Source organism: Dicentrarchus labrax, unplaced genomic scaffold (genome assembly GCF_905237075.1).
Source record: "Dicentrarchus labrax unplaced genomic scaffold, dlabrax2021, whole genome shotgun sequence".
Taxonomy (NCBI): domain Eukaryota; kingdom Metazoa; phylum Chordata; class Actinopteri; family Moronidae; genus Dicentrarchus; species Dicentrarchus labrax.
This window is the reverse complement of record NW_026136722.1, coordinates 22,070,680-22,088,194: the sequence shown is the minus strand read 5'-3', so window position 1 is coordinate 22,088,194 and position 17,515 is coordinate 22,070,680. Positions and strand designations below refer to the sequence as shown.

At 41.1% G+C, this 17,515-nt stretch overlaps 1 protein-coding gene across 2 annotated transcripts in view; it reads left to right on the top strand.

Moving 5' to 3' along the window:
- Window positions 1-17,515, top strand: part of jupb (junction plakoglobin b) — a 178,634-nt gene that overhangs the window by 147,397 nt on the left and 13,722 nt on the right. For both annotated transcript variants that reach the window (XM_051386858.1, XM_051386861.1), the window contains exons 11-12: window positions 14,538-14,690; window positions 16,109-16,228. In XM_051386858.1, the coding sequence (XP_051242818.1) occupies window positions 14,538-14,690; window positions 16,109-16,228 (273 nt within the window). The remainder of the gene's footprint in view (window positions 1-14,537; window positions 14,691-16,108; window positions 16,229-17,515) is intronic.

Sequence of the window (17,515 nt, the reverse complement as noted above, 5' to 3'; positions counted from 1 at the left end):
TCCCTGTCTTGTAAAAAGATACATTCATATAGTTACAGTCATGTGAAAAAATTAGGACACCCAGTTAAATATTTAGTTATTCATTAAGAAATGTTCACATATTGATGTCGAATCTTGTTTTTATTTATCTCTGGAAAAGAAAGTGATCTAATTGCAGGTAAACAGCAAAAAATAACATTGTTTTACTCATTAAACAAAAGACATCAACATAAATGTATATTCTAGCTGAGGAAAAAGTTAGGACACCCTACCCCCTAATACAGTGTTACCCCCTTTGGCTGAAATAACTTCAGTGAGACGCTTCTTGTAACCCTCTACCAGTCTCTGACATCGGTCGGAGGAAAGTTTGCCCCACTCCTCAATGCAGAATGTTTTAACCTGTGTGATGTTTGAGGGGTTTCTTGCATGTACAGCCAGTTTCAAGTCACCCCACAGCATCTCAATGGGATTAAGATCTGGGCTTTGACTGGGCCATTCCAGGACTCTTCATTTCTTAGTTTTCAGCCAGTCCTTGGTGGATTTACTGGTATGTTTAGGGTCATTGTCATGTTGCAGGGTCCAGTTCTGCTTCAGCTTTAATTTTCTTACAGATGGTCTCACATGTTGCTCAAGCACCCTCTGATACACTGTAGAATTCATGATGGATTCTATGATGGTGAGCTGGCCAGGTCCTGCTGTAGCAAAGGATCCCCAAACCATGACACTTCCACCTCCATGCTTCACAGTTGGTATGAGGTTCTTTTCCTGGAACGCTGTATTTGGTGTGCGCCAAACATGTCCTCTGTTCTGGTCTCCAAATAATTCAATTTTAGACTCATCTGTCCAAAGAACATTATTCCAGAAGTCCTGTTTTTTGTCTACGTTCTCTCTGGCAAACTTCAGTCTGGCCTTAATGTTTCTCTTGGAGAGTAAAGGTTTCCTCCTTGCACACCTCCCGTGTAAATTAAACGTGTGCAGTCTCTTTCTGATTGTTGAGGCATGCACTTTCACATCAACAGTCGCCAGAGCCTTCTGTAGGTCCCGCGATGACATTTTAGGGGTTTTGGAGACTTCTTTTAGCATCTTGCGGTCTGCTCTCGGGTAAACTTGCTTGGACGGCCAGACCTGGCATGTTGGCAGTTGTTTTGAATGTCCTCCACTTGTACACTATTTTCCGGACAGTGGAATGGCTGATTTCAAACTCTTTTGAGATCTTTTTAAATCCATTACCATACTCATAAGCTGCAACAATCTTCTTTCTGAAGGCCTCAGACAGGTCTTTCGATCTCACCATGGTGTTCACTCTCACGTCAACAGTCAGGAGCACACCAAACTGAATGTCTGAGGTTTAAATAGGGCAAGCCTCCTTCAAAATGCTGAGTAACAATGTTCTAATCACGTGCACCTGATGTGATACACCTGTGTGTGATTTCAGCCATTTTAAGTAGGAAAAAATGTGGGGGTGTCCTAATTTATTCCTCAACAGAAATTGCATGTTTATTTTATTACATTTTACAGAAAGTTTTAAAAATTATTTTCTTCAGTTTTACTTGTTTAGTTATATTACTTGAATCTCTCAGTATTGTTAAAATTTATATTAAATATCCATATGTCTAAATATGTTAAAAAACACAAATGTTTTCATAGGGTGTCCTAATTTTTTCACATGACTGTATGTTAGTTAATTACATTAAATAAGATTAACTGTTAATAAACAGATGTCTGAAAGCTACAAAAGTGCAGGGTTAGAAGGGTTACTCTAAAGATGTAATCCAATATAATTACTATCTGTTAAAATTTAGTCAGTAACCTAATCCAAGTATCACTATATTAAAGCAATGCAACTTCATAACTTTCCATTACTTTTTAAGATGAGACGTATTCTATAAGACAAGGGAACAATGTGTCCTGGGCAAATGGGCAAACAAAGTGTGTCCTCTGCTCAGTGTATTTTTAAAAGAAAAATTTGCTTTTAAAGTAAATTCAATTTCAATTCAAATTTTTCAATTCAATTTTATTTGTATAGCGCCAATTCATAACAGAAGTTATCTCAGGACACTTTTCAAATGGAGCAGGTCTAGACCGAACTCCTTATAACATTATTTACAGAGACCCAACAGTCCATGAGAGTTGGCGCGGGGGGGGATTGTAAGGGAGCTTGCTGTGGTGGTTCTGCCTTGACCAGTTGGGGAGAGAGAGAGAGAGAGAGAGAGAGAGAGAGAGAGAGAGAATGCATGTACAAATACAAATGCATGTAGAGCAGAATTAGGCAGATACCCACTGATAATTAACATTCAGAAGAGAACGCTCAACTTTTTTAACCACCTGAAATCCAGCCCCAGAGACACCCTCCACTCCAAAGCCCTCCAAACCCAAGAGCTGAGCCCAGAAAAGAGTCCCCTATGTCAGTTGGTACTGAGGCTAACTGCCCCCTCTCAGACACACTCTGACCAGCCTCACAACAACACTGCTCTACAAACAGTAATCAGAGTAAAGCAAATTATAGCACAATGTAAAGAAAGCTATCTGGACCATTGGGAAGAAACAACTAAAAGCCAGAGTAGATTGGAATGTTATCTTGCCCTTAAAAGAGATTATGAATTAGCAGAATATCTCTCTACTGTCAGAGATAGAAAGCAGAGACAGACCCTAACCGAGTACAGGCTCAGTGACCACAGACAATTCTGGAATGTATTTGTATACAGAAGTCATGTTTAAGGCTTGCTGCTAAAGAAAACGCTTGTTTTCGGTCCAAAAATTGGATAAACACCGACTTTTTATGAGGAAAATGCAAAAGGAGTGACCACAATACACCAGAAGAGAGAAAAAGAGGGAAAAGAAGGAGAAAGAAAGAGAAAGAAGGAAAAAAGATAGAGTTGGAAGAAGGAGCTCAGAAACAGAACATAAAGCTGAAGAGAAACAAACAAGGAGAAAACAAAAAACAAACAAAGAAGAGGACAGGGGAGACTGAGGCAAGTAACAGCAAACTACTGGAAACTGAAATCAGTAAGTTTTTGCATTTATTACTATAAAACAAGTCCCAACTGAAACACTCAAGCTAATAGTTAACAAGCTAACACTGGACTGTGGTTACCTAGCAACGGCATCAATAACAGCAGTAGTGCTGTTTTAAACACAAACACAGAACCTTGAAGATCAACAGCTGTATCATGATGTCTACACACTCTGAAACCATTGAACATCCCCCAGCTATCAAAAGCAAAACTGCAAAAGGAAAATATAAACAAACAATACTTCAAGAAAGACCAGAAATCCTATTCCTGGACCATTACAAAGATGGAAGGTCCTGCAATTTAATCTTCTGGACTGATGAACCATTCGCCTGGCTGAATGTGTTCAGATCGCATTACCCAGCAATAAAGAGAACAGGTATTTGTAATGGATGGAAAATAAGTGTACTCGAAGAGAATGACTCTGACACCACCAGAATAACAGTAAACCTGTTCAAAAATGGAACTGCCATGATACAAGGCGACCTGAGACAGTTTGAGCTCGACTTTCCTGCTTTGAGACTGAGTGCTGAGAAGGAAAAGGAGATCCTCACAAGCATCGCTCCAGTCCTGGGAGCCAAACCCCCCTGTTCTGTCCCTGCTCCAGACAGACAGCCTGCAGATGCTGACACTGATCTTCCCCTGCTACAGCACTCTGAGGCCCTGGACATCGTGAGAGAACACTTCTCCCAGATGGAAATAGAACTGGTTCAGATCAGAGAGCAGCTGGACCAACAGCAGCCTACTTACTATCAGTGACTTCCAGGCCAAGAAAGAACAGAACAATGTCAACTCACAGCTGAGAGAGCTTCAACAAGAACTAGCTCATCAGAGAAGACAGCTGGATCATCTCAGTGAGGAGGTGAAGGAACTTAGGAAGGACAGAGACAACTGCAGAACTGAGTTGGCTACTCTGAGAGAAGAGCTACATGAGAGGGACAGAACAGGGCTCAGTCTACAAGCCAGACTGAACTCCACACAACCCCCTGTGCTCACCTTTCAGACCCAGACCACATCCAGCCAAACTCTCACTACACCTGCTGAAGTACAACAGGGCCCTTTCCTGGAGGACTCACCCCCTCTCACCCAGACTGGTGCAGACTCTAATCCCCCCCCTGTATCAACCAGCTGCCTCCATACACACATCCCAAGCCAAGACACCAGTCACACCCCTGCACCTTTCCAAAGCCCGACCTCTAGCTAGCCTCCAACTAGGAGCTCCAGACCTGAAACCACCACCACAGCTCAACATCCAGACCCAACAGCTGAGACTGAACAAACACACACAGGCAGAAGGGCTGACATTATCCTCCTTATGGACTCTAATGGAAAGTTCCTGGATGAAAATACTTTATTTCCAAGACACAGAACGGAGAAGATCTAGTGCCCCAACACCAGGAGAGCCCTGGAGCTGTTAACAGTGCCTGAGCTAGGCTCACCTAGCCACATCATCATCCATACAGGCACCAACGACTTAAGGTGCCAACAGGACAGACTGGCAGACTCTCTGAGGAGAGTCATTGAGCAAGCTTCCACCAATTTCCCTAACAGCAAGATAGTCATATCCACACTGCTGCACAGGAGAGACTTCCACCCCCACACCATTCACAGAGTGAATATCAGCCTCTCCAGGGACTGTGCCCTCAAACCCAACGTGTTCTTGGCCCACCACCCGACTCTCCACCTGGACTGCCTGTATGATAACATACACCAACACAGAACTGCAGTCCACACCCTTGCTAGGACCCTGAAGGATGTTGCCCTTGGAAGGAGCCTTACTACCACTCCAAGGGGTAACCACACAACGCAGACCCCACGCAGCCTGCCAGGACCTCCTCGACCTTCAAGACCATCCAGACCTCCACCATGCTTCCACCCCTGGTTGTCAGAGAGGATGACCAGGCCACCAAATCCACCGCATCACCAACATCACAACCCACAGCCCACCCCACAGCCAACACAACACTGGCCTCTGATACCCGGCCAGAGAGCCCCCCAGCCTGGAGGTCCTATACCCCCCCTCCTCCCAACGGCAGAACCAAGACTACAGGAGCAGCAGCCTATTGGGCTGAACTATGCTGCAGCTGTGAGAAGAATCACAGCCCCACCCCCCTCTGGTGAACTCATAGAAATATTACACATGCTAAACCTGCTCTGCTCTCACCTGATGTAGTTACATGGTGGAAGAGCAGAGACACCACAATAATTAATAGTTTAACATGTTGTATATCATTTTAAATGAATAGTAATATAAGGACAATTCTTAACAGTATTTCACACACGATACACTCTAAAATGTCACTCAAAGTTTAATATTTTATTAATTTACCTCTTTTCATCTTTTTACACTTTTTATGTATCACCATTATTATTTTTTTATATCTAGTTTATTATTATTTTTCTTTTAAGGTGTTTTAAGGTGTCTAATATTTGAACGGATCACACTTAGAAATGAAATCATTTACAATAACATGTTGGAACATTCAAGGTCTGAGATCATCAGCTTTTGTTTTAAAGAGCAGAAATTCAGATTTTAATAGAGAGTTAAAAGACTCTGACATCATAGTTTTACAGGAGACGTGGTGCAGAGAAGATGTTTCCACTGGTCGTCCTCATGGCTACACTGAGATTATCATACCATCAACAAAACATCCCACAATAACCCAAGGCAGAGATTCAGGAGGCATGATTATATGGTGTAAATCAGAACTGAGCCAGTCCATCACAGTTATTAAAAAAGAAGAGTCTTATATATGGTTGAAAATTAACAAAAAGATTATTTGTGCTGAGCAACATGTCTACATGTATGCCATCTATATACCTCCATCAGAATCCCCCTACTACAATCCAGATATTTACTCTATTCTTGAGGAGGAAATTAACCATTATAAAACCATGGGAAATGTATTACTTTGTTGGAACTTGAACGCTCGAACAGGGGAAAGAGCTGACACTATGAACACCCAGGGAGACAAACACTTACCTGGAAGCACCTGCTTCCCCCTCCCTGAATGTCCTACTACAAAGAGCTTAGACAATCTTACTAATACAAGCGGTATGCAGCTTTTACAGCTCTGCCGTACACTGGGTCTGTACATAGTCAACGGCAGGCTACGAGGGGACTCTCTGGGTCGCTACACTTACAGCTCAGCTCTTGGCAGTAGTACGGTAGATTATTTCATTACAGGTCTAGATCCAATGTCTCTCAGAGCTTTCACAGTCAGCCCCCTCACACCCCTCTCAGACCACAGCAAAATCATAATCTATCTGAAAAGGGCCCAGTCTAACTCTGGAGCCCCTAGTGCCTGTGAACTGTTTAACAGCACATACTCATACAGATGGACCCCTGACAGCATGGGGGCGTACCAAAAGGCACTGGAAAATCAAAATTTATATGACTTAACTAATTTATTTCTAACTGAAACATTTCCCCATAATAATTCTGGTGTAAGTTCTGCTGTGGACTAAATCTATTCAATTTTTCATCATTTGGCTCTATTGTCTAATTTAAAAGCCTCCAAACCAAAATCTCAACAAATTAACAATAACAAATGGTTTGACACTGAATGCAAAAACCTAAGGAAAACATAAGGAAATTATCAAATGAAAAGCATAGAGACCCAGATAACCACAACATACGCTGTCAATATGAGGCCACTCTGAAACAATACAAGTACACCCTAAAAACAAAGAAAGAACAACACAGCAAGAACCAGCTCTGTGAAATTGAGGAATCCCTCGAATCCAACCAGTTCTGGGAGAAATGGAACAACCTAAACAAAACCCAACAGGATGAATTGGCGATCCAAGATGGAAATATTTGGATTAATCACTTTAGTGAATTATACAGTAATATTACAAAAAATGATGATCATTACAAGATATTCACAAAATGGAAAACTCTGGAGGCGGTGATAAAAAAACAACAAAAAACCCTCTAGATTACCCAGTAACAGAACAAGAATTAACAGAAGTCATCCAGTCCCTGAAAGGAAAAAAGGCTTGTGGTATTGATGGAATCCTCAACGAAATGATCAAATACTCAGACCATAAAATCAGATTGGCTGTACTAAAACCATTCAATACTATTCTGTCAACTGGAGCTTTTCCAGACATCTGGAACAAAGGTTTAATAACCTCAATTCATAAATCTGGAAATAAATATGATCCAAATAACTACAGAGGAATATGTGTCTCCAGTAATTTGGCAAGAAGCCAATTTGGAATTCATGCAGAATATTGTGGTCATCAAGAAAGTTGACAAGTCATTTATTAATGATGTTGCAGAATTGGGAAAAATATTCTGCAACATCATTAATAAACGACTTGTCAACTTTCTTGATGACCACAATATTCTGCATAAATGCAAAATTGGCTTCTTGCCAAATTGCCGCACAACGGACCATATATTTACCCTCCAGACTTTAATTGATCAAGAATTAAAAATTAAGAAAAGAAAGGTATATGCATGTTTCGTTGACTTAAAAAAAGCCTTTGATTCCATCTGGCACGAGGGCCTTTTCTATAGGCTACTTGAAAGTGGCATTGGAGGAAAAACATATGATCTGATTAACATGAGAACATGTATACAAAAAGTGAATGTGCCGTAAAGATTGGAAACAAACAAACAGCGTTCTTCTCCCAGGGCCGGGGAGTGAGGCAGGGATGCAATCTCAGTCCAATTCTCTTCAATCTATATACAGTGGGTACGGAAAGTATTCAGACCCCTTTAAATTTTTCACTCTTTGTTTCATTGCAGCCATTTGCTAAAATCAAAAAAGTTCATTTTATTTCTCATTAATGTACACTCAGCACCCCATCTTGACAGAAAAAAAACAAAAATGTAGACATTTTTGCAAATTTAAAGAAATAAAAAGAAAAACTGAAATATCACATGGTCATAAGTATTCAGACCCTTTGCTCAGTATTGAGTAGAAGCACCCTTTTGAGCTACTACAGCCATGAGTCTTCTTGGGAATGATGCAACAAGTTTTTCACACCTGGATTTGGGGATCCTCTGCCATTCTTCCTTGCAGATCCTCTCCAGTTCTGTCAGGTTGGATGGTGAACGTGAAGGTGGTGAAGCCATTTTCAGGTCTCTCCAGAGATGCTCAATTGGGTTTAGGTCATGGCTCTGGCTGGGCCAGTCAAGAATGGTCACAGAGTTGTTCCGAAGCCACTCCTTTGTTATTTTAGCCGTGTGCTCATTGTCTTGTTGGAAGGTGAACCTTCGGCCCAGTCTGAGGTCCTGAGCACTCTGGAAGAGGTTTTCTTCCAGGATATCTCTGTACTTGGCCGCATTCATCTTTCCTTCAATTGCAACCAGTCGTCCTGTCCCTGCAGCTGAAAAACACCCCCATAGCCTGATGCTGCCACAACCATGTTTCACTGTTGGGACTGTATTGGGCAGGTGATGAGCAGTGCCTGGTTTTCTCCACACATACCGCTTAGAATTAACGCCAAAAAGTTCAATCTTGGTCTCATCAGACCAGAGAATCTTATTTCTCATAGTCTGGGAGTCCTTCATGTGTTTTTTGGCAAACTCTATGCAGGCTTTCATATGTCTTGCACTGAGGAGAGGCTTCCGTCGGCCACTCTGCCATAAAGCCCCGACTGGTGGAGGGCTGCAGTGATAGTTGACTTTGTGGAACTTTCTCCCATGTCCCTACTGCATCTCTGGAGCTCAGCCACATGATCTTTGGGTTCTTCTTTACCTCTCTCACCAAGGCTCTTCTCCCACGATTGCTCAGTTTGGCTGGACGGCCAGGTCTAGGAAGAGTTCTGGTTCTCCCAAACTTCTTCCATTTAAGGATTATGGAGGCCACTGTGCTCTTAGGAACCTTGAGTGCTGCAGAAATTCTTTTGTAACCTTGGCCAGATCTGTGCCTTGCCACAATTCTGTCTCTGAGCCCCTTGGGCAGTTCCTTCGACCTCATGATTCTCATTTGCTCTGACATGCACTGTGAGCTGTAAGGTCTTATATAGACAGGTGTGTGCCTTTCCTAATCAAGTCCAATCAGTTTAATTAAACACAGCTAGACTCCAATGAAGGCGCAGAACCATCTCAAGGAGGATCAGAAGAAATGGACAGCATGTGAGTTAAATATGAGTGTCACAGCAAAGGGTCTGAATACTTATGATCGTGTGATATTTCAGTTTTTCTTTTTTAATAAATTTGCAAAAATTTCTACATTTCTGTTTTTTTCTGTCAAGATGGGGTGCTGAGTGTACATTAATGAGAAATAAAATGAACTTTTTTGATTTTAGCAAATGGCTGCAATGAAACAAAGAGTGAAAAATGTAAAGGGGTCTGAATACTTTCCGTACCCACTGTATCAATGAATTAGCGAACCAACTAGAGCGTTCCACGGCACCTGGCCTCACCCTGAACGACACAGAGATCAGAGGTCTGCTATATGCAGATGACTTAGTGTTGCTTTCACCTACTATAGAAGGTTTGCAGCTGCACCTTAATCTCCTGCAGAGATTGTGTCATACCTGGGCCCTGACAGTAAACACAGCAAAGACTAAGATAATGATCTTTCAGGATCTATACAGAAATCAGGTTACACACAATTTCTATTTAGACACCACTAAATTACAACATACAAAAAACTACACTTACCTTGGCCTCAACATTACATACACAGGAAACCTCAACATGGCTTTGAAAGATCTGAGGGACAAAGCAAGGAGAGCTTTCTATGCATTAAAGAGAAACATTAAAATCTCTATTCCAATCGAAATCTGGCTTAAAATTTTCCAATTTGTACTAGAACCAATAATTCTATATGGCAGTTTTGGGGACCAAAACTAAATAATGAATTTGACAAATGGGACAAAACAATCATAGAATCTTTCCACACTGAGTTCTGTAAGAGCATCCTGCATGTGCAGAGAAAAACACCAAATAATCTGTGCAGAGCGGAGCTCGGCCAATACCCCCTCCTACTAAAAATGCAGGTAAGATCAATTAAATTTTACAATCACTTAAAATCAGTTCACCCCCAGACATACCATCACAAAGCCCTAACATAGCAGGAGCTGAAACCAGAGAAGAGTCCCCTCAGCCAGCTGGTCCTGAGGCTCTCTGCAGTAACATGTCCCCAACAGCCTCAGGACAGTAACACCAACTCAATCAGACCAAACCAAACCAAATTATCAACAAGCAAAAGAAAAATATATTGAATACTGGAAAGAAACGACCAAAACACAAAATAAATTACAATGTTATCTGACCCTAAAAAGAGAATTCAAACTGGCAAATTACCTGACCACAATAAAATGTCCTAAATTAAGAAGAATGTTGACAATGTACAGACTGAGTGAACACAGCCTGGCCATAGACAAGGGTCACCGCAGACAGAACTGGCTACCAGAAGAGGAGAGACTCTGCTCTCAGTGTGACAGAGGACAGGTAGAGACAGAGCTGCACTTTCTAATCTCATGCCCTAAATTCAAAACTTTAAGAGAAAAACAAATTTGCAAACATTTCCCAAATATACCCCGAATTCAAAATTTTATCAGACACACATAAACTCCCCTATTTACTGGGAGAAATGCCAAAAAGTCAAATTATTGCAGCAAAATATGTCTCCTCATGCCATGAACTGAGGACAACCAGTGGAAATTTAGATAAATGTATAAAATAATTGATTGTTTTAGTTGTTGTTGTTGTTTTTTTGTTTTTTTGTTGTTTTTTAATACACACACACACACACACACACACACACACGTTTAGTTTTATCTATCTATTTTATTTTAATTTTAATATATTTTAATATTATATATATTATATATTATATTTAATAATTTATTTCTGTTATATTGACAACAGACTTCTTGTTTTAACTGTAACCTGTTACTTTACTACTGTTTTAATGAAATTTTTAGTTAACACAACTCAACTGATTGATTGATTCATTGTAATTAATTACTTATTGACTGAGATTGATTGATTGTGACTGTGATTGTGATTAAGTCAATCATAGTTACAGTATTACCAACAGTATAGATTATAATTAATTTATTGTAAATATTGTTTTCCTTTATTGTTACTATTATTATTTTTTATTCCAAACGCTTGCTTTGGCAATATGTACAGTGTTACGTCATGCCAATAAAGCCATTTGAATTGAATTTAATTGAGAGAGAGAGAGAGAGAGATAGAGAGGAGAGACAGACAGACAGACAGACAGACAGACAGACAGACAAGTGGACAGCAACAACAGTAGCAACAACTACACCAATAGTAGTGACTGATGATGATGAACATGAAGAAGATGATGACAACGACAACAGAAACGATGGGGGACAATGAGTAGTGACAATAGTAATAATAGTAACTAGTAATAATAATATTATTATTAATAATAATAACAATAATAATAACAATAATAACAATAATATTAGTGATATTAGCAATGGCAGTCAAGCAGGACCATGGCAGGAGGCTCCACAGGATCCATGAGAACCTGCGAGACGAGAAAGCACAAGAACTCCAGGGAAGAAGTGAAGTTAGTAACATGTATTAGTGGGACATGAATGAGTGCAGAAAGAGAGAGGAAGAGAGGAGCTCAGTGCATCATGAGAAATCCCCCAATAGTCTAGGCCTATAGCAGCATAACTAAGGAATGGTTGAGGACTCACCTGATCCAGCCCTAACTATAAGCTTTATCAAAGAGGAACGTCTTAAGCCTACTCTTAGGTCTAATTTAGGCATTAGTTTATAGACCATTTTCAGAGCTGGAAGGCACTGTAGAGATGGCGTTACCAGACTTGTTGCCAGAGGAAACTTACTGGACTGGCATCTGATTTGCATTCCACTCTTTTGCTTTTTAAAAAGTGTTCATGAAAAGCAATATTTCAACATCATGCCTTTACAGTACATGTGCACTAGAACTGAGGAATTTAACACCTCATTCAGGTTTTTGAACATTCTTTGTAGGAAATAAAGGCTGAGATGGTGATGAATCAAGACATGACAGCACAGATGATCAGAAACCTGGATGCTGTCAGAGTCAAGTAAACAGGGGGACGAATAACTAGGTTTCTCATGTTTCATGTAAACATCATATCACAAATATGATCAAAAACTAGGATCCAAATGTTCAATTCAATTCAATTCAATTTTATTTGTATAGCGCCAATTCATAACAGAAGTTATCTCCGGACACTTTTCAAATAGAGCAGGTCTAGACCGAACTCTTTATAACATTTACAGAGACCCAACAGTACCACCATGAGCAAGCACTTGGCGACGGGGGCAAGGAAAAACTGCCTTTTAAGAGGAAGAAACCTAGGACAGACCCTTTGGTTCTAGGTGGGTGGTCGTCAACACACCACACCACAAACTGTGCACAATAGTGGAAAAGGACTGTTGCCAGCTAAAGCATCAGTTTTCTTCAAACAAAGTGCTTGTTGAATTCTCAAAAAGCATCCGAAACCCCTTCCACCCACTCTGACATATGACTTGGGAGGACAATTTTTGTAACCTTTCAAAACTCAACAAGCGACGGGGGCAAGGAAAAACTGCCTGTTAAAAGGCAGAAACCTAGGACAGATCCTTCGGCTCTAGGTGGGTGGTCGTCTGTCTCGACCAGTTGGGGTGAGAGAGAGAGAGAGAGAGAGAGAGAGAGAGAGGAGAGGAAACAGACAGACAGGTGCACAGCAACAACAGTATTGGTAATGGCAATCTAGCAGGACCATGGCTTGAGGTTGGGTTAGCAGCAGCAACAAGTGGCATGTTAGCATGTGTTGCTGTGAGGTGCTTCATAAGATTTGAGTTGCTTGAGGCAGACGTGGATAAAGTCTTTTTTCCTGGGCACAGTGCATGTTACATAAACATTCTTGTCTTTAACTTCAGTAAGCGAGAAGTAGTGTCGGTACTTCCAGTTTGAAAACGCTACCTTTGAATTTCCCTGGCTCATCACCATTGTCTCTGTCTTGTGTTTACAGTAGTAGTTAGAGCGTGCAGTGAGACAGCGTGCATCCGCCCACCCAGCCAATCATTATCGCATTTGCAACGGTGTCATCATCACCACCCCTGCTCTCTCCCGGCAGCTGATGTGTGGCTGTCAGAAAGCCTGACACCGCTGCGCTTCATTCAACCACATTGTAGTAAGGCGCCACTTTACATTCTCAGTAACGGTAACGGCGTTGCAACGATGGGAAACACTTAAACGCCGTTACTCCCAACACTGGACACCATTGAACATAATATTCTTTTACAGAGACTTGAGCATCAAATTGGCTCTAAAGGAACCGCACTAAGCTGGTTTAAGTCATACTTATCAGATCATCCCTAGTTTGTACACGTTAACAATGAATCCTCCATAAATACTAAAGTTATATCATGGAGTTCCACAAGGTTCTATACTTGGACCAATTCTATTAACTTTCCCTTAGGCAATATTATTAGGAATCACTCCATTAACTTTCACTGTTATACAGATGATACCCAGTTATACCTGTCGATCAAGCCCGATAATATCACTGATATTATTGTTATTATTATTATTATTACTACGATTGTTATTACTACATATACTATTATTACTATAATCACTGCTCATTGTCCCCCATCGTTGTTGTCATCGTCGTCATCATCTTCTTCATGTTCTTTATCATCAGTCACTACTATTAGTGTAGTTGTTGCTACTGTTGTTGCTGTGCATCTTTGTTTCTGTCTTTGTCCTTCTGTCATTACCTCTGCTCTCTCTCTCTCTCACCCCAACTGGTCGAGCCGGTGTCTGTCCGAGAATTCTGCCTCTTAAAGGAAGCTTATCCTTGCCGCCGTCGCCAAGTGCTTGCTCATGGTGGGAACTGTTGGGTCTCTGTAAATGTTATAAGGAGTTCGGTCTAGACCTGCTCTATTCGAAAACTGTCTTGAGATAACTTCTGTTATGAATTGGCGCTATACAAATAAAATTGAATTGAATTGAGTTGAATGAAAGGGGGTTTCATGATAGCTGAGCCTTTTGCAATGCTAGACTCTAGCTTCAAATGGTGAAATGTCACGACCTCCATCTTTTATATGTTGATGGTCAGGATGTGAGGTCATTTGATTTCAGATGTTGGGAACACTTGCTGAGGTCATGAGAATGTTTGGACTTCGGAGATTTTTAAAAAACCTTCACAAATTTCCCTGCATTTCCAACTTGTTTATATTTTGGGCAACTTTCCCAACTTGTTTTTCATGTCTGCAGACTGTGCATGTAGTGCTTTAAAAGTAAAATCAGAGCTTTTCTGAGCACTTTGTGGGTGTAGCAGGGACACAGCAGTGAGCTGATGTGGATGTCCGGATGCTTGGAGTCAGCCCAGCTGTCTCCACAGCAGTGAGCGAGCGCTCCACCTACTGAAAACTGTTAGATCTTTTCCCTCTCATCCCTGTGGTTTCCTTTGATATGAAGCATCACACACTGCTTGGTAAACAAGAGTGCAGAGCATGCTCAAGCTCCAAACAGGAACTGGCATTGCCATTTGGAGGCTCCACATGTAAAATTGACCCACATAGAGAAAGATCTTTGATCTCTGTCCTCTCCTCAGGCTACAGTTGGTCTGATCCGGAACCTGGCGCTGTGTCCGGCCAATCAGGCGCCACTAAGGGAGGCTGGTGCTATTCCACGATTGGTCAACCTGCTGCTGAAGGCTCACCAGGACACCCAGAGACACGCCTCCTCTGCACAGCAGACATACCAGGTCTGGATCATGCACTCATGCACACACATACACATACACACACACACACACACACACACACACACACACACACACACACACACACACACATAGTTACAACACGAAATCTTAAAGCTTGACTGAATCATCTTGTCACTGTCTTAATTATTAGCTCTTAGCACTGGAGAGCCCATTACTGATGCAACAACATTCAATTGTCAGCTCAGCTGTGTTTTTGTACTTCCTGGTTAGCAACAGGAAGTAATAGAATGCCACACAAACAAGATTTCAGATATGATGCTGATGATACTAACCTTATAAAGCTTGCCTGTACTGTTTAGACCTAGTTTTGCATAGAGCTGAACAGTTTGCTCTAGCAACATACCTACTGAACTGAATCTGAATGTTGGTGGTGATGCATTTGCCTCGCTTAGAACAAACTCAAGGTCTGAAATGGGCATGGCTGTACCCACCACTGAGATCACCAAGGTATTTGTTTCCTGATATCACCTCTATTTATGTCTAAAAAATGGCAATTTGATCAAAATGGTAAATGGACTGTACTTTACATGCCACATTCACCCATTCCCAAACACTGATACAGTGATGTCATCAACAAAGAAAGTGTTAATTTAAACCTGAACTTGATATGGATTGATCAGAAGTTTAAAACTATTTACAGAACAGCGTCAGAAATGAGCTTTAGAGCAACGTTTTTGATGACAAGAGTAAATGGTAAATGGATGTGTAGTTGTATGGTGCCTTTCTAGTCTTCCAACCACCCATGCTTTTTACACTACGTGCCACATTCACCCTTTCACACACGTTCACTCAGTGATGCACAATTTGGGGTTCAGTATCTTGCTCAAGAATACTTAGGATACATGTGGCAGGAGGAGCCGGGGATCGAACGAACAACCTTCTGATTAGGGGACGACCCGCTCTGCCCCTGAGCCACAGCCGCCCAGAGTAAGAGAACTATGTTACCGAAGAAGGTTTTTACATTGAAATTATATTTACGAGTACGGATATTGACACTTTTTACTCTTATGATACTAATACTCACTCAACTTTAAAAATCTATCTTATCTATCTTATCTAGTCTGTCATAACAGAGATTTATAGCCGGTCTAGTAATCTGGACATGCTGATTTGTAAGTGATTATTATTGATTATTAACTGCACATAGATAAATAGTCTCTAATTTGCATGTTTGAAGCTGATGACTGTCACGTGACATTTTATTTTTAGCATAATCAGCACCCCCAAGTTGCTATATAAGGTATTTCACTCCATTTGGCATAAAGTTTCCTTCACCAAACTGTTACTAAAGAGTAAAAAAGAGGAATTTCAAACTGCTGAGCTTTATAAACCATTGTCAGAAATCAGCAGATGAAAAAAACTTTCTTTGATGTCTCTCTGCCTGTGTCTGTTCTCAGGATGGTGTTCGTATGGAGGAAATAGTAGAGGGCTGCACAGGAGCACTTCACATTCTGGCCAGAGACCCAATAAACAGAGGAGAAATCGCCAGCATGCAAACCATACCACTGTTTGTACAGGTACTCTCACATGTACGATATGACATAAAGATATCAGGCTGTACAAACTACAGCTGACATTGGTAATTGGACATTAGTTTGTAAAAGGGCAGGCAACTGCAACCAATCAGATCAATGACCTTCATCAGAGGACACTGATTGGTCTGGTTCCACTGTAGTTTGGCTACAAACACATAGATCGACTCCTGGCAGGATGGATTCTTGCATGACTTTGTGATCTTATACCGGGGGCAGAGGTTTGGTTTTAACTTTGGTAGGAACGGACAACCAGTATGACCAGTTATTTATGTGTGCACTTGCTCTGCTATGCACAAGTCAGCATGACTAGCTTGACTTCAGTTTACTTAATTCAGAAAACATTTGCATACATTTGGTCCTGGGTTCAGTTCTCAGGGCAACATTGCAAACTCCACGCAGAAAGACCATGCCCGACATGGTCTTTCTGCGTGGAGTTTGCAATGTTGCCCTGCGTTTGCATGGGTCTTGCCCAAAACAGGACGTTTTCTTCTTTTTTGGGGGCTTTTATTGCCTTTATGATAGTGACAGCTTAAGACAGACAGGAAAGGGGGGCAGAGAGAGGGGATGACACGCAGCAAAGGGCCACAGGTCGGATTCAAACCCTGGGCTGCTGCAGCAAGGACTCAGCCTCGGTTTACAATTTATAAATCTCTAAATCATCTGTTTCTATTTTGTTTTTAATCGGCTCACGAATTTACAGTCAGATGTTTCACTGAGGCATCAGAGCTCATCTAAGAGCCTGTGGTTCACCAGCCTGTGTGTGTCTGTGCTGCTCAGGCTGCTGCTACAAGTATTTACTGATAAAATAAAGCATGGAGTTCATAAATCAGCTAGATAGAATCAGTAAGATATGCTGTGGCTACTTTACCCTATATGTTGTATGTATTCACCTGGACAGGTGACTACAGCCAGCTGTTACCCCAATTTCATGTCAAATGCTGTCAAATTCAACACATTCATTTAAATTAATTTTAAAAATAATTTGTTAGAAATAGACATAGTGATTATAGTAATAGTAATATATGAATTGAATCACAAGTCCAAGGAGAAGGGAAATAAGACAATTTATTTTCTGTGCCACAATAATGTAAAGTAACAGAGAGATTCAGACTCAAAGCGTACTAACCTCTATTACCACCTACGCAGGAATCATGTCAAAGACCGCGGAGAGAGTTTACAGATGAGAGCCACAAAAGTACAGTTGAGTGCTCAAAAAAGTAAAAAAGTACCTTTTGTTTGTCTAGTATAAAGTAAAAAGAAATGTACCTT